General features: G+C 41.8%; 1 protein-coding gene across 2 annotated transcripts in view; it reads left to right on the forward strand.

The window, feature by feature from the left end:
* The first annotated feature begins 287 nt into the window (after positions 1 to 287).
* The window catches only part of LOC115433542 (RNA-binding protein 41-like), a 33,558-nt gene continuing 11,473 nt past the window's right edge, over positions 288 to 22,372 (forward strand). Inside the window, exons 1-4 of one of the 2 annotated variants that reach the window (XM_030155007.1) lie at positions 288 to 421; positions 1,809 to 1,923; positions 5,982 to 6,098; positions 17,149 to 17,350. In XM_030155007.1, the coding sequence (XP_030010867.1) occupies positions 1,916 to 1,923; positions 5,982 to 6,098; positions 17,149 to 17,350 (327 nt within the window). In that variant the 5' untranslated portion in view covers positions 288 to 421; positions 1,809 to 1,915. Of the gene's footprint in view, positions 422 to 1,763; positions 1,924 to 5,981; positions 6,099 to 17,148; positions 17,351 to 22,372 lie in introns of those variants that run through there. The other variant, XM_030155006.1, reaches the window with a different exon arrangement.

Genomic DNA, 22,372 nt, shown 5'->3' on the forward strand with positions numbered 1-22,372 from the left:
ATGCTTCCCAGCCTGAGCTCTGACAGGATGTGTGTGTGTGTGTGTGTGTGTGTGTGTGTGTGTGTGTTTCCACATGAGGCTGCTGGCCCTTTAAAAGCTAAGATGGTGTCCTACAAGCTGCAGTTTGTGCGCCTTCCGTTTCCTTTCTGCAGCCTCAGATCACAGAGCAGAAAACCTCCACCTGAACTAACCTCACTGACACAGACGCACAAACGCACAGAAGAGGAAGAAGCTTTTCCGTGTGCACTGTCACAATGACTCCATGTAGTTTAGTCAAAGCCAGCAGGGCGCAGGTCCACTAACTCTTCCCTGAATGTCTAAATAAACGCCTGTGTTCCCTCACTGACACTAGTCTCATATCTGGCACATGTTGAGCCTCCGATGTCAACTCTGCCAGTGCACAGGCGCGTCATCCGCACAGGTACCGGCTTCTGTTGTTGTTGTTTTTTTGCCTTTCATTCATTGAATATGAGCACAGGGCAAATGTCAATAGCGTGCACTTACTTTCTTGTTACGGGTCTCCGTGTGCATCTCGGTTGCCGGAGCGGTGCAGCGGCGGAGGGGTGGAGCAGCAGAGCAGGAGGGGGTCGGCCGGGTGTAGCTTTGGGTGTAGCTCTATCTGAACACAACTGTGGAGGACGACAGGAGGGGGTTTTCAAGAAGGGTGGGGGGCTAGTTTCCCACCTTTGCACTAAATTTTGTTCGGGTGGGGGGGTTGATTTTGAGGAACACGATCCCTGGCTTGTTTTTTCAGTTCATATCCGCAGCGTCGAAGGCTCCCTTTTTTTGCTTCCCCCCCAAAGAAATAACCAGCCTGTCTCTCTCTCTCTCTGTGTGTGTGTCTCCCTCTCTCTCTTTCTCTCTCTCTCTCTCTCTCTCTCTCTCTCTGCCGGCGTGTTGTTGCCGTGTATTGAAGGGCTGGGCTCTCTCTCTCTGCCTTTTCCTCCTCCGCCTCTCCCTGCTTGTGACCCCACCCTGCGTCCCCACCCCTCATCTCTCTGTCAGTCAGGAGCTTATGCGCAGCCCCGCAGCCCTGCAGAGGAACCGACCAGAGAGAGAGAGAGAGAGAGAGAGGGAAGAGAGGAGAGGAGAGGAGCTGCCTCACTGACCCGACACCCGGCTGCATATATGCATGCATGCATACATACATGCATGCATACATACATGCATGCATACATACATGCATGCACAGCAGCTGCAGCACAACCCTTCTCAAACACTCTGGGCTGACATTTTAATTGCAACAGCCCCCTCTAATTTACCTCCCCATACCCCCCCACACCATATCAACTAATAGGCAGCAGTAGCAGTAGCAGCAGTGTGTGTTTATCAGCTCCGAGATGGTGAAGAAAAGCACCCATGTCACCTTACTGACGTCACCCAGCAGGCTAATTGAGGACACTGGAGCAGGGTGGGGAGGGTGTGGGCGGTTGGGAGCAGTCAGTGTGTATATTCAGGAGAGCTTTGCAGCATTACGTTTAATAAATATGACACATAATGCACTGCTCGGGTGCTATACATGAAGGAGAATGGAGCCAACTCTGGCGATAAACACGGGTTATATCCATCCACACCCTGTCTAATACAGCAGGGTGTGGCGGAGGAAAAATGCACGCAGCGTGTTCGAACTGATGTGAATTTCCACAGAAGGAGCATCATCACAAAAACCACCTATCTGGAAGAATGTCAACGCAACACTGACACATTCAGCGGTGAAAACTGGCCTAATACCACAAGTCATACATGATTAATCTCCTCGTGTGTTCGATGTAATCCAGTTCTCACACTTTAATATCTCCAAATTCCAGATTTGAGCTGCTCTATTTTCTGTATGTGTATTTAAAGAGCCCTTCGACAATGTCGACTACGTTTCCCATGAACCCGCACACCGGAAGTGGAAGTATAAGGCGGAAGCATGAGAAGGTAAACAAAACTTTTACCCTTGTGGTGGACATGAGCTCGTATTTTTGCAATTATTGTGTCTTTTGGTTGGAACGGACTCACAATAATTTAACAGCAGTAATGTTAGAAGGCGTTACTTTAAAATGGGTTTGTAACTTTGACGTCACTCATTCGCTCTACTTTAGGCGCGCTGTTGCCATGGGGATATGTACAGCCAACTAAGCTAGCAAGTCTGCGGCTAACGTCGGTGTTTGTCCTCATTTGTGTAATTTACATGTTTTAAAACCGTTAAACTGGTTTTGTAAAGAGCTATTATAGGCTGACAGCGTAGCACAGATTGTCTGTTTCACCTTTTGGTTTCACAATCCGCCTCGAATTCAAAATAAACCCCTTTGACTCCTGCTGAGCTTTAATTACACTGAGCAACACTATAAATGCAACACTTCTGCTTTTCTGTAACATTTGATGTTCTTAAATAAAGGACATTCAGAAGTTTGACGTTTTATCTAGAAAAAGGACATATTTCAGGCACTGAATTATAGGTGTCACACATGTAGAGGAATGGGGTCAGAAAACCAGACCACTACATCTACATTCTGCGTCACTGTGCCTGTTGGCTTACATTTGTTATTTACATGATGATTCAGTCTGTTAATGGACACTTTTTGTGTAGTTACATTCTAAACTACAATTTGGAGGAATAGAAGGAAGCTTTTAATTTCTTGAATTTGTAATGTATTTGATGTCAGTCATTCATAAATGCTCATTATTGCCATTTAAATCCAAAGACAAGGTTCACATTTCTTGCACTTTTCCATGAACTGTGGGCTATTTTATTGATTTAGTGTTTTGTTTTTTTTTAAATATTTATTTCCTGTGCATTTTGTTGGAATAAAGAAGAGCAGCTGATTTCAGAATTGCAATAAGGCCAAGAGAAATATCCTATCACAGCAGGAGTTATTATTAGATTAGATTAGATTAGATTAGATTAGATTAGATTAGATTAGATTAGAAAGAGCCTAATTAATGTAAAGGAGCCAGATCCAGCCAAAATGAACATCTGTGTCAAAAATTAAACTTTCACCTACCATTTCTCAAATAGGTAAATTTTTTAGCTTAGGAACTCTATTTTATGGAACTGTTTACAAAATTGCAGTATCACTTAGATATAAAGATTTAATCAATATAAAATGAAACCTAAAAGGAGTCGTATATGTAAATGCACTATTAACTTTAATAATAATATTTGTTCTAGACTCATATATGTAAATGCACTATTAATTTAATGATAATATTTGTTCAGACTCATATATGTAAATGCACTATTAACTTTAATAATAATAATTGTTCTTGTATCAGGGATATTTTCATCTGTGAATCTGTTGAACTAGTGATATAGTGTATAGTCGACTGAAGAGGGAAGTACCTTTCTTTGCTCTTTCCTTTTTTCATATGTGAAACTTAAGAATCACACACACCCAGTTTTCTCTTATTTCATCCCCTCTGATTCTCCCCTTTAAAAAGACCACCACTGATGATAAGGGGGCTTTTTCGTGTGTGTGTGTGTGTGTGTGTGTGTGTGTGTGTGTGTGTGTGTGTGTGTGTTACCTACAGCAGCTGTGGGTCACTAGAATGGAAGTTGACTTAATCCTATCTGTTAATCCCTTCTGAATAATAAATTTATATACTGAATTTAATCTCTCGTTCCTAGAAGGTTTACTTGGCCAAAACACTAATTCTTCAACAGTACATGAATATTCTAAGGTTCTGTCCAATCCAATTATTAGTCCAATATTCTCTGCTATTATCTGTATATGTCACTTCAGTTGAAATTTGTCTGTTCAATAAAAGTTTAGGATCATATTTGTAGTGTTTTAGTTCCAGTCAGTCTCTTATTTTGATACTGAACAAAGGTCCAAACTGCTGTCCCAGTTTCCACCTGTCCCAGTTCCCACCTGTCCCCCTGTCCCAGTTCCCACCTGTCCCTCTGTCCCAGTTCCCACCCGTCCCAGTTCCCACCTGTCCCTCTGTCCCAGTTCCCACCTGTCCCCCTGTCCCAGTTCCCACCTGTCCCTCTGTCCCAGTTCCCACCCGTCCCAGTTCCCACCTGTCCCTCTGTCCCAGTTCCCACCTGTCCCCCTGTCCCAGTTCCCACCTGTCCCTCTGTCCCAGTTCCCACCCGTCCCAGTTAACACCTGTCCCCCTGTCCCAGTTCCCACCTGTCCCTCTGTCCCAGTTCCCACCTGTCCCTCTGTCCCAGTTCCCACCCGTCCCAGTTCCCACCTGTCCCTCTGTCCCAGTTAACACCTGTCCCCCTGTCCCAGTTCCCACCTGTCCCCCTGTCCCAGTTCCCACCTGTCCCCCTGTCCCAGTTAACACCTGTCCCAGTTCCCACCTGTCCCCCTGTCCCAGTTCCCACCAGTCCCAGTTCCCACCTGTCCCCCTGTCCCAGTTAACACCTGTCCCCCTGTCCCAGTTCCCACCTGTCCCCCGTCCCAGTTAACACCTGTCCCAGTTCCCACCTGTCCCCCTGTCCCAGTTCCCACCAGTCCCAGTTCCCACCTGTCCCCCTGTCCCAGTTAACACCTGTCCCAGTTCCCACCTGTCCCTCTGTCCCAGTTCCCACCTGTCCCCCTGTCGCAGTTCCCACCTGTCCCCCTGTCCCAGTTAACACCTGTCCCCCTGTCCCAGTTCCCACCTGTCCCTCTGTCCCAGTTAACACCTGTCCCCCTGTCCCAGTTCCCACCTGTCCCCCGTCCCAGTTAACACCTGTCCCCTTGTCCCAGTTCCCACCTGTCCCTCTGTCCCAGTTAACACCTGTCCCCCTGTCCCAGTTCCCACCTGTCCCTCTGTCCCAGTTCCCACCCGTCCCAGTTCCCACCTGTCCCTCTGTCCCAGTTAACACCTGTCCCCCTGTCCCAGTTCCCACCTGTCCCCCTGTCCCAGTTCCCACCTGTCCCTCTGTCCCAGTTAACACCTGTCCCCCTGTCCCAGTTCCCACCTGTCCCTCTGTCCCAGTTAACACCTGTCCCCCTGTCCCAGTTCCCACCTGTCCCTCTGTCCCAGTTCCCACCTGTCCCTCTGTCCCAGTTCCCACCCGTCCCAGTTCCCACCTGTCCCTCTGTCCCAGTTAACACCTGTCCCCCTGTCCCAGTTCCCACCTGTCCCCCTGTCCCAGTTCCCACCTGTCCCTCTGTCCCAGTTAACACCTGTCCCCCTGTCCCAGTTCCCACCTGTCCCTCTGTCCCAGTTCCCACCTGTCCCCCTGTCCCAGTTCCCACCTGTCCCCCTGTCCCAGTTCCCACCTGTCCCCCTGTCCCAGTTAACACCTGTCCCCCTGTCCCAGTTAACACCTGTCCCAGTTCCCACCTGTCCCTCTGTCCCAGTTCCCACCCGTCCCAGTTCTCACCTGTCCCTCTGTCCCAGTTCCCACCTGTCCCCCTGTCCCAGTTCCCACCTGTCCCTCTGTCCCAGTTAACACCTGTCCCCCTGTCCCAGTTCCTACCTGTCCCTCTGTCCCAGTTCCCACCTGTCCCCCTGTCCCAGTTCCCACCTGTCCCCATGTCCTCACAGATTTGTGTTCATCCAAACTGATCATTTCCTCATTCTGATCCAATATTGATCCCAGTTGTAGTTTTTCCATCAGAGCTACAGCTCTGTGTTTCATTTCAGATCCATTTATGATGAGAACAGCAGGTTTTGGACATTTGAATAAAGTGAAAAAAGTGTCACGCAGCAGGAATATCAGTATTTTTACCCTTAAATGTTCTTTGTGTCAGTTGTACCATGTGTCATGTGACAGTACTGACTCAGACCTGTTCATACATGGATTAAACAGATCAGTTATTGAGTTTAAACACGGACACTATTGGACAGGACATGAGTCCATGTGGAACCACTGGATCTGGTCTAAGTAGATCAGCTTCAACATCTTTTTGTGTGTGCAGTTTAGTTTGTATACATTTTTACATGTGCAAACCTTTAGTAAATCAGGCCCCTAATATCTGGTATTTTTGAAATGTGTAGAAATGATACACATTTTTAAATTGCATTTATTTGTTTATTTATCTGTTTGTCAGAGTGAGCCGACAGTCCTGTGAGGATGGTCCTCTGTTGGAGGAGCAGGAGACCGAGGGGAGGAGGCAGCTGCACAACCTCCTGCTGCAGCAGCTCCACACCAACGTCAATATCGACAAGTAAGAGACTGTTTGTGTCTACAGCACAGGTGTCAAACATGCGGCCCAGGGGCCAAATCTGGCCCGCCAAAGGGTCTAGTCCGGCCCTTGGGATGAATTTGTGAAATGCAAAAATTACATGAAGATATTAACAATCCTTTTAGTTCAGTTTCCACATTCAGACCAATTCAATCTCGAGTGGGCAGGACCAGTAAAATACTGTCATAAGAACATATAAATAATGACAACTCCAAATTTTTCTCTTTGTAAATGTAAATATTTTCATGTATTTGCACTAAAACAGTGTATAATTTTGCAAAAAATGTGAATAACCTGAAATGTCTTAAGAGAAGGAAGTACAATTTTAACAATATTCTGTCTGTTATTAAATGTTTTGTGTGTTTGTAGATCCACTGTGATCTGTCAGTTATAATGTACACATGTAAATGATAAACTGAGGCAGAATATTGTTAAAATTACACTTATTTTTTCAGTTTGTTCATGTTATTCACATCTTTTGAAAGGATAGTTTGTAGATGTAAACCTTTTCATAATGTAAATTTACTTTTTTTGCTCTAAAATATAGAGAAAAGTTTGGAGTTGACATTATTTCTATATTATGATGTTCTTATTTTACTGGTTCGGCCCACTGCAGATCAAATTTAGTTGAATGTGGAACTGAACTCAAATGAGTTTGACAGCCCTGGTCTACAGAGACAAATTCAGCAAAAATGTACCCGCTTTCAAATCATTTATAGAAAAGTAAGTTGGTCTTCATGACAGGAGGAAAATTTGTGATGCTATGATGATATGACTTGAGATAAATAATCAAACTGAGACACACCAGCGGCTGTTTGCTAGCTGGGACTTCATTGGTGTGATTGCATGTCCTTTGTATGTCCTTCACCCATTAGGTCAGAGGTGTCAAACTCATTCCAGTTCAGGGGCCACATCCAGCCCAATATGATCTGAAGTGGACCAAACCAGTTTAATTCACAGATCACAGTGGATCTACAAATACATAAAACTTTTAGTAACAGACAAACTATTATTACAATTGCACTGACTTCTTTTAAGACATTTCAGATTGTTCATATTTGTTCAGGTTATTCACGTTTTTTGTGAAAGTGTAGTTTTTAAATGTAAACATTTTCATGTAATTTTCATTGTGATTTTTGGCACCAAAACAAAGGGACAATCTTTGAGTTGTCAGTATTTATAGGTTATTATGATAATGTTTTACTAGTTCTGATCCACTTGAGATCACATTGGTATATATGTGCCCCTTGAAATAAAAGGATTTTAACATCCTTGATTGTTAATATCTTCAGTGTAATTTTGGCATCTCAAAAATACATCCCACGGGCCAGAATGGACCCTTTTGGCGGGCCGATTTTGGCCAGCGGGCCATATGTTTGACACCTGTGCATTAGGTCAAATGTTCCCGTGCTGATTGTGAATGCATGATGTATGTAAATTAAGTTATTTTTCAATTTGCAAGTCACATGCACTTTTGCATCATATTCATAGTGTAAATTTGCTAATGAGACAGTTTCAGCACTAATATGGGTTTCCTTTGGTACCCCACAGCTTAGGTGCTGTTTGGGTTTTAGCATTTTACATACATTTATGGGAGTCTTTGATGCATGGTTGTGGAGTCTGGAGGTCCATCTGCAGGACACATGTTAGTCTTTCAGTAAGGACATATAATTAAGCATTATATTTGGACCGTTTGTAATCCAAAACAAAATTTGATATTTCATACTCGAGCAGGGGTCAGCAACACTGGTCCTCCAGAGCCACTATCCTGCATGTTTTAGATGGTTCCTCTTCCAGTCCACCTGACGGTCATTCTCAGTCTTCTACAGAGCTGGATGATAGGCTGATCATTTGAATCAGGTGTGTTGGAAGAGAGAAACCTCTAAAACACAGGTGTCAAACATGAGGCCCAGGGGCCAAATCCAGGCCACCAAAGGGTCTAATCTGGCCGGTAGGATGAATTTTTGAGATGCCAAAATTACACTGAAGATATTAACAATCAGTGGTGTCAATGTCATTTTAATTCACGTTCCACATACACACACATACAGTCCAATTAGATTTCAAGTGGGTCAGAACCAGTAAAATATTATCATAATAACCTATAAATCATGACAACCCCAAATTCTGTCTTTGCCTTTTTTGGTGTAAAAAAGTAAAATTACATCGAAGTGTTTACATTACCAAACTGTACTTTTACAAAAAACATGAATAACCTGAACAAATATGAACAAACAGAAATGTCTTAAGAAAAGTTAATGCAATTTTACAGATATTCTGCCTGTTACTAAATGTTTTGTGTGATTGTAATGCACATGTGTAGATGATAAACTGATAAACCGAGGCAGAATATTGTTAAAATGTTAAAATTGCACTTGCTTTTCTTCTACAATTCAAGTTGTTCATGTTATTCAGATTTTTAAGGAAACTTTGTACAATATAAACCTGATCTTACTTTAATTTTACTTTTTTCACTGTTATTATCTCACTGGGCCGGCCCACTGGAGATCAAATTGGGCTGAATTTGGCCCCTGAACTGAAATGACTTTGACAGCCCTGATCTAAAACATGCAGGATAGTGGCTCTGGAGGACCAGGGTTGCTGACCCCTATAGTAGAGCAATCAGTTTACCGTGGAAAATGATTTGGTTACTTTTGAAGTTCTCCAAAGGTGAGTTTAAGCTGTTTTAGCAGGTGTTCAGAATGTCTTGGTCCTTCACCTAAAGCACAGGTGTCAAACATGCGGCCCAGGGGCCAAATCTGGCCCACCAAAGGGTCCAGTCCAGCCCCTGGGATGAATTTGTGAAATGCAAAAATTACACAAAGAAATGAACAATCCTTTTAGTTCAGGTTCCACAAACAGACCAATTTAATCTCCAGTGGGTCAGATCAGTAAAATACGATCATAATAACCTATAAATACTCACAACTCCAAATTTTTCCCTTTTTAAATGTAAACATTTTCATGTCATTTTACTGTATTTCCACTAAAACAAACTAACATTTCATAAAAACACGAATAACCTTTACAAATATGAACATTTTGAAATGTCTGAAGGGCAATTTTAACAATATTCTAACTGTTATTAAATGTGTTGTGTTTTTGTAGATCCACTGTGATCGGTACGTTACATGCATAGATGATAAACTGAGAGAAAATAATGTTAAAATTGCACTTAGTTTTCTTAAGATTTTTCAGTTTGTTCGTGTTATTCATATTGTTTTAAAGGATAGTTGGTAGTTGGTAACACTTTCATTGAATAATTTTATTTTTTCGCTCTAAAACATAGAGGAAAGTTTGGAGTTGACATTATTTATATATTATTATGTTATTATTTCACTGGTCTGGTCCACTGCAGATCAAATTTGGCTGAATGTGGAACTGAACTAAAATGAGTTTGACACCCCTGACCTAAAACATAATTGTAGGAAAAACCTCCTCAGCAAAATACTTAAGGTGAACAGATAGTGGATTTTAAAGGCAGATATAATAACAATAGTCCCTAATAATAACAGAGAAGAACCAGTGTAGATACAGATACCAATGAATTGTATTGATCTCCAGGGGCAGATTCACTTAGTTAGCAGCAAATGAGTCACCAACATCACAAAACCCTTCAAAAAAACATGTAAAAAAAATTTAATACTTTTTGCCTGTATCTGACTGATAAGATGATCTTCTACGCCAAAGTAACAAATACTGAAGCTAAGAAAATCAAATCAGAAGAATCACTGTAAATATTTGTAAATATATGAATAAATATCTTGCTAATGATCCAAATTCAGAGTCGTTCCCCAGTTCTATGTTTTTGGGTATTATCTTTCCTTCAGAGTCCGTATTTCCAGCACTAAAGCCTGATATTAGCCATCGGCTGCTATCGGAGCCAAATTCTACCGTTCTGTAACTTGTCTTTCAGTCGGATCTATTGAACCCCTCATACATTTCTGAAAACACCTCGATATAACAGCCTGAAAACAGAGGAAGAGTAGACGCTGATGGGCGGAGTCAAAGGGAGGTTAACGTCTGGTCAAACAAATGAAATGACAATAATCTACACCAAACTTATATTTTTTGATAATTACGTATATTTTCAGGAAAATGTATTTTGAAATGAGAAAAAAATTGCGAAAAAAAGTGCATAGTTTAGTGAGTGTGAATGCTTGTACAGTGACCCAGTTTAGTGTCGTCATTCTGGGTTCATTTTATAAACTCTATAAATAAACGACATTTACTCCAAATACATGGATATTTGACTATTATATTATTTATCTCATATTCTAAACACACAGTGTTTAAAATTAATAAATGCATATATTTATGCAAAATACATTTGAATATAATGTTGAGATTGTTTCTATGTTGTAAATATTGTAAATAAATGTATATGATATTGATAATTGAAATAAAACTGTTTAATTTCATATTTACTTTTGTTGTCCATCTGTGACGCTGACATTTGTCTAAACCAGTGGTTCTTAACCTTGTTGGAGGTCCTGAACCCCACCAGTTTCATATGCGCATTCACACATTTTAACACACACCCATCACCTAATTTCCATCAGGCTACAATAGTAATGAATATTTACTGCAAATCAGTGTGACTTCTGCTGTTGTCGAGTGTGTGTCTTGACCTCTGCCGAACCCCTGACACTGACTCACCGAACCCCTAGGGTTCGATCGAACCCAGGTTAAGAACCACTGGTCTAAACTCTTTCTATTTAGGTTTGATCCTATATTTTTCTCCTCTAACCAATTATTAGGTTGTAAAATAGAGGGTTTAAAGGCAGTGTTTTTCAACCTTGGGGTCGGGACCTCACATGGGGTCACCTGTAATTCAAATGGGGTCACCTGAAATTTCCAGTAATTGATAAAAATAAAAGAAAAACTTACTAAAAATAAATCTATGTTGAGTTGACAGTCAATCCCAATCCATAACAGCCAAACTGTGAGTGTGAAACTGAAGCCCTGTGGTTCTGTTAAATGTTCAAATGTTCATTGTGGTCGGTTTCAGATGCTGCAGCTCTTTCATGATTCATAGTTTCAGTTCTTGTTTGTTCAGTATTAATTGTCCTCCTTGTAAATCACAGCTGGACTGACTGGACAGATCCTGATCAAGGAAAATCCAATTCTCCCTTTGTGCAGTAATCTACACCTGGACTTACTGCCTCCGTCCACAATAATATACATTATATAGACTAAATGTCCTCTAAAATTAGCCTGTATTTGAAACATAGTATAGAAAACTATTACAGGCTCAAAAACAAATTAATTTTAGCAAAAAAAAAAAAGTCTCTATTTTGAATGTCTGGGATCTCCAGAAATTTGTGATGTTAAAATGGGGTCAGGAGTTAAAAAAGGTTGGAAACCACTGATTTAAAGTATGCACTGAATACATCTGAGAATGAAAATGTCAGAGAAACTTCACTTTGGACAACTTTGGAATTCTGTCAAAAAATAGACGTTAATTTTTTGTCCATCTGTGACGCAGTAGTTTTAGATATTTTTCATTTAAAAATATTTAAACGAAATGTTGCCCTTTGAGTCTGTTTCAGATGGCATTTAGACCTTCACAATTCTATGGAATATTTGTCTGAAACTGGTCCGGTTCAACAGTTGTCAATCAAACAGTGGTGGGCGGTCCATCTGGGACCACGCCCCTGACCCCGCCCTAATGTCTAATTTCCCCTCAGACCATTGGAGTTTCCATACGCTGATGGGTGATTGTGCTTCAGTTCGTCCCATCGGTCTGAGTTTGACTCTAACTGTCCTCAACTGTTGCTTCTGTCTGACTCTGATTGTACATCATCCAGGTTCGAGGTTCAAGGTTACTTTATTTGTACCCGTGGGTGGATTTGTTTTGCAGACGAGATGATTGCTTTTGGCATTACAGCAAGACATACATTGAACCTGTTGGGCAGGTACTTGATCGAGCGTCCAGACAAGACAAAAAGACAGAACAAAAAGTGCTCAGTGTTCCACCATTCATCAATATAGTAGCATGGATAAGTAAAAGAATAAAATAAATAAATAAGATCAAATAAATAAAAACAAGATTCAACAAAACACAATAAAAACCCAGAGAAGATAAAAACAGTCTCTGGGATAAAAACCAAGATAAGAACATAAAATTAAAAAATTTGACGTCACAATAATAATAAATAGAACAAAGAAATAGGATAAATAACTAAAATAAGTTAATAAAGTGCAATGTCACTATTTCTTATTGAGCTCAGTGACAACAACAGGAACAAAGCTGTTTTTGTAAATGCTGTGTCCTACACCTCCAGTAATATTTATCCAAGAAACGCTTATTGAAGTTTTAATTCTGAAATTTGTAATCATCGAAATAAAGTAGATGTTGGCAAAGTGAGCAGTAAGAGTGAACCTATAATTAAATTACATGTTAATTAGGTTCATGTCATTACCAGGGGTGTAAGGAAATATCGGTTCTGCAATATATCGTGATATTTCGTCTCATGATACTGTATCGACATTAAAAAGTACTGTATGGATATTTTAAATTATTTATTCAAATGCAGATATGGCAGACATCTTTTTTGTTTATCATGCTCTTTTATGGGTATTTTACTGTTGTTTGTTTACTACAACAGTAGTGTTGTGATACTGTAGGTCATACATGTAGTTTTTTGAAATTGATATATAAAATAGAAATACTGTTCTGATGTTAGTTCTGAACTAATAGAATATGAACATTTGAACAGGACCTTAAATTGTAATGTCTGTAAAACAGAATTTCAGTTTGAACACAGGAACATTTTGTGATAGAACATTAGATCCTGTTGTGATCAAATAAAAATGTGTTTAGTATTTGTGCAGATTTCTGATGTAATTCAGGTCTTCAAGGAAATAATCATTTAAAAAGCAAACAAAACCACTAAAAACTTGCCTTGTTAACAGTATCATGATATATTTTGATATATTGTATCATGATCCTAGTATTGTGATTTGTATCATATCGCCAAATTCTTACCAATACACACCCCTAGTCATTACCTGACATGACCTTGTATGAATAACAGCTGATTTATAAGCAAAGACTTTGTAACCTGTTGTCTTTTTTTTTTTTTTTTTTTTTTGAACTATAGAACCGGTACACTCCGAAGCGTACAATCACACAGTGACGACAAAAGACAGCCGTGCTAATAGAAGCTGCTGGTGTGTTTTGTGAGCATCTCCGTGGGCAGAGACAGCGGTGTCTGCAGCTTTATTCCCACCAGAGTTTTTTTTATGCTTTGACAAAAACAAACCCACACTGCTCTGTTGTGTGAGGTACTGCTGTGGATAAAAGCGCCTGTTATGTTGCCTTCACAGTGTCCCACAGAGCAGCCTCAGGGATGGTTTTACATCCAACCCTCGGGCCTATTTGTTCTTACACAGGGCTGTTTTTTAAAGTAAATTCTGATTTGAGGACATTTAGAAGCACTTTCATTTTAAAACCACATAGCTGTGATAGGACTCCTGCTGCTCATAGCACAGCAGTTGGTAAACAGTTACTCAATTAGCATCTTAGCACAAGCACTAAGAAGGGATTCTGATATATGCGAAACACAAAACTCTGTGCTTTAAGTAAATATGTCACTAACTATGTGATTTAGGGATTTATTCCGAACATGCGATGAAATTTAGCATATACGTGAACAAGCAAAGCATAAATAACTAGAAGCACTCGGAGAGCGCAGACCTCTGCCAAGGCAGATCAGTGCCCCGGATTTGGATGAAAATTTCAGGAAATGTTGATACTGGCACAAGGAACAAATGATTAAATTTTGGTGTTGGGGGGGGCACTGATCTGCCTTGGCAGAGGTCTGTGCTGTCTTTTCTAGAAAAGCAATCATAGACCCCTGATCACCACCAAAATGTAATCATTTGTTCCTTGTCCCAGTATCAACACTTTCTGAAATTTTCATCCAAATCCGTCCATAACTTTTTGCGTTATCTTGCACACAGACAGACAGACAAACAGACAAACCAACGCCGACAAAAACGTAACCTCCTTGGTGGAGGTAATAATACAGAAATCAACAATCAAGACAATCTTAGACAGAAGATTCATTTACATGCCTGAAAACTATGCATTTTGGTTTATTTTTGCTTCCTTATGGGCGGGGTCAAGTGCATCCCAGATGGACCGCCCACTACTGTTTGATTCATAACTTTTGAACCAGACCAGTTTCAGACAAATATTCCACAGAATTGTAAAGGTCTAAATGCCATCTGAAACAGACTCAAAGGGAAACATTTAGTTCCAAGTATTTTTAAATGAAAAATATCCAAAACTACTGCGTCACAGATGGACAAAAATTAACGTCTGTTTTTTGCCAGAATTCCAAAGTTGTCCAAAGTGAAGTTCCTCTGGCATTGTCATCCTCAAATGTATGCAGTGTAAACCTTAAACCCTCTATTTTACAACCCAATAATTGGTTATAGAGGAAAAAAATATTTGATCAAACCTAAATAGAAAGAGTTTAGACAAATGTCGCGTCACAGATGGACAACAAAAGTAAATATGAAATTAAACAGTTTTATTTCAATTATCAATATCATATACATTTATTTACAATATTTACAACATAGAAACAATCTCAACATTATATTCAAATGTATTTTGCATAAATATATGCATTTATTAATTTTAAACACTGTGTTTAGAATATGAGATAAATAATATAATAACCAAATATCCATGTATTTGGAGTAAATGTGGTTTATTTATAGAGTTTATAAAATGAACCCAGAATGACGACACTAAACTGGGTCACTGTACAAGCATTCACACTCACTAAAATACTCACATTTTTTTTCGCAACTTTTTTCTCATTTCAAAATACATTTTCCTGAAAATGTAAGTATTACCGACCCAAAAATATAAGTTTGGTGTAGATTATTGTCATTTCATTTGTTTGACCTGCCTTTGACTCCGCCCATCAGCGTCTACTCTTCCTCTGTTTTCAGGCTGTTATATCGAGGTGTTTTCAGAAATGTATGAGGGGTTCAATAGATCCGACTGAAAGACAAGTTACAGAACGGTAGAATTTGGCTCCGATAGCAGCCGATGGCTAATATCAGGCTTTAGTGCTGGAAATACGGACTCTGAAGGAAAGAAAATACCCAAAAACATAGAACTGGGGAACGACTCTGAATTTGGATCATTAGCAGGATGTTTATTCATATATTTACAAATATTTACTGTGATTCTTCTGATTTGATTTTCTTAGCTTCAGTATTTGTTACTTTGGCGTAGAAGATCATCTTACCAGTTAGATACAGGCAAAAAGTATTCAGTTTTTTAAAACATGTTTTTTTGAAGGGTTTTGTGATATTGATGATTCATTTGCTGCTAACTAAGTGAATCTGCCCTGGAGATCAATACAATTCATTGGTATCTGTATCTGTACTCGTTCTTTTTTGTTATTATTAGGGACTATTGTTATTATATCTGCCTTTAAAATCCACTGTCTGTTGACCTTTAGTATTTTGCTGAGGAGGTTTTTCCTACAATTATATGCTTTAGGTGCAGGACCAAGACATTCTGAACACCTGCTATGACACCTTAGTAAGTTTAGTGTAGATTATTGTCATTAAATGTATTTGTCCAGATGTAAACCTTCCCTTGACTTCACCCTACTGTCATGTCATATACCCCGTGGTTTTGTTTTACTGTGTGTTTTAGGGTCAAAACAGGTGGAATAACAGATAAAGACAAAGAGAGAAAATGAAGTTTGACAGGTTTGGACTAAATAAGGCACTAGAATGGACATCAAGAAGAGATTTAGGATGTTGAACATCAACTGTGAACTGGAATACACTGAACAACAACAAGGATTTGAATTTAGACCCAGGAGTTTTAGTTTTGGGCTCTTTTTTTCTAAATCACTCCAGCTGCTTTTTGACACCTGGTTGAACTCTATAAAGCAGTTCTGCAGACAAAACTCAGTAAAAACACTGGAAAAAAATAAAGGAAAATCACCACAACTGAGCATGCTCAGATCTCTATGGAAAGAATAAGGTCTATTCTATCAGTGCATATGGGTCTTTCCATATGAAATCAACAGATTTTTAAAAAATTTCCCACCTGACCCTCTCAGATTTTTCTAAATTTTTACATACGTATAGAACATTATATGTGAGGGGAAAATCCAAAATTTCAAGGCTTCATTGTAAATAGTTCCAAAGTTATGACCATTTGAAATAGGTAGGGGGTACCCTAAAATTGTGACCAAAATTAAGACTTGAAATTTTCAGCTATTTTCAGGCTTCTATAACTTCTGAACAACGAGAGCTAGAGGTCTGAAATTTTCAGAATCATTTCACAAGAACTTATAGTCCTGAGAAATGTGAAAATATGTACTTAAAATTTATAACTGCATGTTACAGGGAATGACAAAGTTGAGATTTTATTCATCGCGAACTTCTAAAATGCTACATTTGGCCACTCATTACACAAAAACTAATCATCATATTCATTAGAAATGTTATGTGCTGTATCTTGGCTACTTAGGGAATGGACCTGTGTAAAATGAAAGTGCTATGTCATGTTATGCATGGTATATGAACCGCTGAAAATCAGAAATATCTGTCCGACGTTCGGATTCAAAGGTCAATATCAGCATGTGGGATAGGTAGGATCACAAAATAAGACACCATGTGAAAGGACAGGAACTGACCTAAATTTTGACACCAAGCACAACTTGCTTCTATAAATCCTTCTATGTTAAATGTTCAAATCAAATATGGACGTTTTTGGCTAAAATATGGGATTTATAGATGATTGATTTTTTTATGAATATTTAAAATGAATCATACATTCAGAACACTCACCACAGACACGTCAGGGGTTAAAGGGTTGAAGATGAGGTCATCTCTAATTTTTTGGCATTTGTGGATGATTGGTAAAGGTCCAAATTGAAAGAAAGCAGTGAAGTCACATTAGTATTTGACCCAGTATGTTGCATGCAGATTCAAGTGTTTTTCCCGTTTTGTATGAGACTGATTTGGAACACTGTGGTTCCAGATGCGTAGCCAAGAGGCAGTGCTTCGCCCCAGCAGCTCTGTATCGTCCATTTGGAGAGCAGGCAGCCGGAGTCCAGAGCCTGTCCCAGTTTCAGGCTCTGCAGGATGGACAGAAGGAGCTGGACGGCCTGCGGGAGCTGGGCCTCACTGACGCTGAGATTCAGCTGTGGCAGAGCAGAGATGACGCAGAGGCAGCCAACAAAGTACGAAAACCTGCTGGAGACGCACACTGCCCAGGACAAAGGAGACTCTAAATTTAACTGCAATGAGCTAAGAAAAGTACACACACATACAGTACACGGATGAACAGGATTTACTCAGAGGTGTTCTCCTAGCTTTGGCTGTACTGACACAAAGAAGACAGACATTCTTAAATATAACCAAATATTGTTTTAACCCTTAAAGACTCAGACATCCACTGGAGACCAAAACCATCTACTGATCTAAAAAGTTAAGTTCCTGTTGATCCACTAATCCTATCAATCCATGTCAGTAATTGGTGTAAAATACTGTTCTTCATCTTTTCACGGTCATCAGATATGACCATATTTGGACATTCAGAGGCTCCGTAGTTACCGTGGAAACACCGTCATCTTCTACAACATTGATTCACCAGTAAAACCCATGGAGTTGTATCAATGACAGTGGATGGACACACTGGGTTTATGATTAAACAAAAAATAATATGTACAAAAATGTATGGGAAAAAAAGGACAAAGTAATGAATAATGTGAAATAAAAAATAAGCAAAAACTTAATGAAATGAAGTAAAAAAGAACACATTAAGCAACAAAATGAACGAAAACAGCCAAATTAACCGATAAAATGAACAAAATTGAATCATAAATCAACAAAATAGTAAGTAACATGAACAAAACAAGCCACAAACTCAACAAAATTGAAGAAAGAAATAAAATAGGCAAGAACATGGATAATAAAACCAAATAAAATATAAAGTAGAATTAATAAAAATGAAGAAAATAAGTGCGTCCGTAGTTTCCATGGAAACACCTTCATCTTCTACAACATTGATTCCCCTGTCAAACCCATGGAGTTGGGTCAATGGCAGTGGATGGACACACTGGGTTTATGATCAGTTAATGACAGACTGGACTGAAAAAGTCACTTTTTTTCCTCCATTTTCACTGTTTTTGACAGAATAACATTCAACTTTAATTTGAGCTTTTATGTACATCAATCATGGTCCCTGGCAGACTGGAAATATATCAACGTCTAAGCAGGATGCACATATTACCAACTAGAAGAAAAAGTAGATTGATTATGTTCATTTTGTTGTTTTCTTATATTAAATTTGCAACTCTTGTTTGCGACACAGTCAGTAAAGGTGAGTGTTTAACCTCACTGATCACGTGTTTCACACGTGATCACATGTCAGATGACACTTTGAGACGGACTGCAGACGTAGTCGAAACATGTCAGCAAGGTTAAACACTTACCTTTACTAACTTTGTCACAAAGAAGAATTGTGAATTTAATACAAGAAAATGACAAAATGAACATAATCAATCTACTTTTTCTTCTAGTTGGTAATAAGTGCATCCTGCTAAGACGTTGATATTTTTCCAGTCTGCCAGGGACTAGTCTTCTTTTTCATTTTCTGAATCTAGGAGAGTAAAACCTGCAGGCAGATTTATTTTTTATGTAACCCATAAAGACCCAGTGCTACTTTTGTGGCAGTTCGCAAATTATTTTTTCCTCTATTTTCAACTTTTCTTAAGTGATTTATCACAATTTATTCTAATACTATGCTCAGTATTTTGCATTCTTAAGTGGAAAACAGGTATTCTCCTATAATTTACAGACCATGATTGATGTCCATGAAAGCTCAAGTTAAATGTTACTTCATCAAAAACAGAGAAAATGGAGGAAAAATGTGACTTTTTCAGTCCAATCTCTCATTAACTGATCATAAACCCAGTGTGTCCATCCACTGTCATTGATCCAACTCCATGGGTTTTACTAGTGAATCAATGTTGTAGAAGATGACGGTGTTTCCACAGTAACTACGGAGCCTCTGAATGTCCAAATGGGTCATATCTGATGACCGTGAAAAGATAAAGAACTGTATTTTACACCAATTATTGACATGGATTGATCAGATTAGTGGATCAACAGGTATTTAATTTTTCAGATCAGTAAATGATTTTGGTCTCCAATGGATGTCTGGGCCTTTAAGGTTATTTGAGACTCAGTACTAAGTTGAGATGTAATTCAAGTGTTCTTACTCTTAAAATAAGGACAACAGTATGATGCAAACCTATGTTTTAACTTATTACTGGGTCCATCTACCTCAGTATTGAGATGTTAGATATATTTTCTCAAAGTGAATGTACTTCTGGAGTTTTCCCCGGTGAACGAGAGGGTAGCGTCCTTGCGCCTTCGGGTCGGGGACAGGTGCCTCACTGTTGTCTCGACCTACAGCAGTGCAGAGTACCCGGCCTTCTTGGAGTCCCTGGAAGGGGTGCTGGATGGTGCTCCGACTGGGGACTCCATTGTTCTCCTGGGCGACTTCAATGCCCATGTGGGCAACGACAGTGAGACCTGGAGGGGGGTGATGGGGAGGAACGGCCTCCCCGATCTGAACCCGAGTGGTGTTTTGTTATTGGACTTCTGTGCTAGTCACAGTTTGTCCATAACAAACACCATGTTCGAACACAGGGATGTCCATAAGTGCACTTGGCACCAGGATACCCTAGGCCGGAGGTCGATGATTGACTTTGTTGTCGTGTCACCAGACCTCCGACCGCGTGTTTTGGACACTCTGGTGAAGAGAGGGGCAGAGCTGTCAACCGATCACCACCTGGTGGTGAGTTGGATCCGCTGGCGAAGGAGGAAACCGGACCGACTCGGCAGGCCCAAACGTGTTGTGAGGGTCTGTTGGGAACATCTGGCAGAGCCTGATGTCAGTGCGGTCTTCAACTTCCACCTCCAGGAGAGCTTCTCCCAGATCCGGGGGGAGGCTGGGGACATTGAGTCCGAGTGGACCATGTTCTCCACCTCCATTGTCGAAGCGGCTGCTCGGAGCTGTGGTCGCAAGGTCTCCGGTGCCTGTCGTGGTGGCAATCCCCGAACCTGGTGGTGGACCTCAGAAGTAAGGGATGCCGTCAAGCTGAAGAAGGAGTCTTATCAAGCCTTATTGGCTCGTGGGACTCCCGAGGCAGCTGATGGGTACCGGTGGGCCAAGCGTGCCGCAGCCCGAGTGGTTGTGGAGGCAAAAACCCGGGTCTGGGTGGAGTTTGGGGACGCCATGGAGGAGGACTATCGGTCGGCCTCGAGGAAATTCTGGCAAACCATCCAGCGCCTCAGGAGGGGAAAGCAGTGCGCCACCAACACTGTTTACAGTGGAAGTGGGGAGCTGCTGACCTCGACTGGGGATGTTGTCGGACGGTGGAAGGAATACTTTGAGGATCTCCTCAATCCCACTGTCATGTCTTCGATGGAGGAAGCAGAGGCTGAAGTCTCAGAGGTGGATTCATCCATCACCCAAGCTGAAGTCACCAAGGTGGTTGGCAAGCTCCTCGGTGGCAGGGCACCGGGGGTGGATTAGATTCACCCTGAGTACCTTAAGTCTCTGGATGTGCAGGACTGTCTTGGCTGACACGTCTCTGTAACATGGCGTGGCAGTCGGGGACAGTACCTCTGGATTGGCAGACCGGGGTGGTGGTCCCCCTTTTTAAGAAGGGGGACCGGAGGATGTGCTCCAACTATAGGGGGATCACACTCCTCAGCCTCCCTGGGAAAGTCTATTCCAGGGTACTGGAGAGGAGGATCCGACCGATAGTCGAACCGCGGATCCAGGAGGAACAATGCGGTTTTCGTCCTGGTCGTGGAACACTGGACCAGCTCTATATTCTCCATCGGGTACTCGAGGGTTCATGAGAGTTCGCCCAACCAGTCCACATGTGTTTTGTGGATTTGGAGAAGGCGTTCGACCGTGTCCCTCATGGTATCCTGTGGGGGGTGCTTCGGGAGTATGGGGTCCGGGGCCCTTTGCTAAGGGCAGTCCGGTCCTTGTATGACCGAAGCAGGAGCCTGGTTCGCATTGCCAGCAGTAAGTCAGACCTGTTCCAGGTGCATGTTGGACTCCGGCAGGGCTGCCCTTTGTCACCGGTTCTGTTCATAATTTTTATGGACAGAATTTTTAGGTGCAGCCAGGGGCCGGAGGGGGTCCGGTTTGGGGACCACAGGATTTCGTCTCTGCTTTTTGCGGATGACGTTGTCCTGTTGGCCTCATCGAACCTGGACCTTCAGCGTGCCCTGGGGCGGTTTGCAGCCGAGTGTGAAGCGAGTGGGATGAGGATCAGCACCTCCAAATCCGAGGCCATGGTTCTCGACCGGAAAAAGGTGGTCTGCCCTCTCCGGGTCAGTGGAGAGTCTTTGCCCCAAGTGGAGGAGTTTAAGTATCTTGGGGTCTTGTTCACAAGTGAGAGAAGGATGGAGCGTCAGATTGACAGAGGGATCGGTGCAGCATCTGCAGTGATGCGGTCACTGTACTGGTCAGTTGTGGTGAAGAAGGAGCTGAGCCAAGAGGCGAAGCTCTCGATTTACCGGTCAGTCTACGTTTCTACCCTCACCTATGGTCATGAGCTTTGGGTCATGACCCAAATCCCAGATACAAGTGGTCGAAATGAGTTTCCTCCGTAGGGTGGCTGGGCGCACCCTTAGGGATAGGGTGAGGAGCTCAGCCACCAGGGAGGAGCTCGGAGTAGAACCACTGCTCCTCCACATCGAGAGGGGCCAGCTGAGGTGGCTCGGGCATCTGTTTCGGATGCCTCCTGGACGCCTCCCTGGGGAGGTGTTCCGGGCATGTCCCACCGGGAGGAGACCTCGGGGAAGACCCAGGACACGTTGGAGAGACTATGTCTCTCGGCTGGCCTGGGAACGCCTCGGGGTCCCCCCAGAAGAGCTGGAGGAGGAGTCTGGGGAGAGGGAAGTCTGGGCATCCCTGCTTAGACTGTTACCCCCGCGCCCCGGCCCCGGCCCCGGCCCCGGCCCCGGCCCCGGCCCCGGCCCCGGCCCCGGCCCCGGCCCCGGCCCCGGCCCCGGCCCCGGCCCCGGCCCCGGCCCCGGCCCCGGCCCCGGATAAGCAGTGGATAATGGATGGATGAATGTACTTCTTTCATGAAAAACATGCTTGACAAGGAAATTTTCCCAAAAAAATTGAATAGATCTTTATTGTCACTGTTACAGAACAATGAAATCAG

This window comes from Sphaeramia orbicularis, chromosome 14, assembly GCF_902148855.1.
Source record: "Sphaeramia orbicularis chromosome 14, fSphaOr1.1, whole genome shotgun sequence".
NCBI classification, from domain to species: Eukaryota; Metazoa; Chordata; class Actinopteri; order Kurtiformes; family Apogonidae; genus Sphaeramia; species Sphaeramia orbicularis.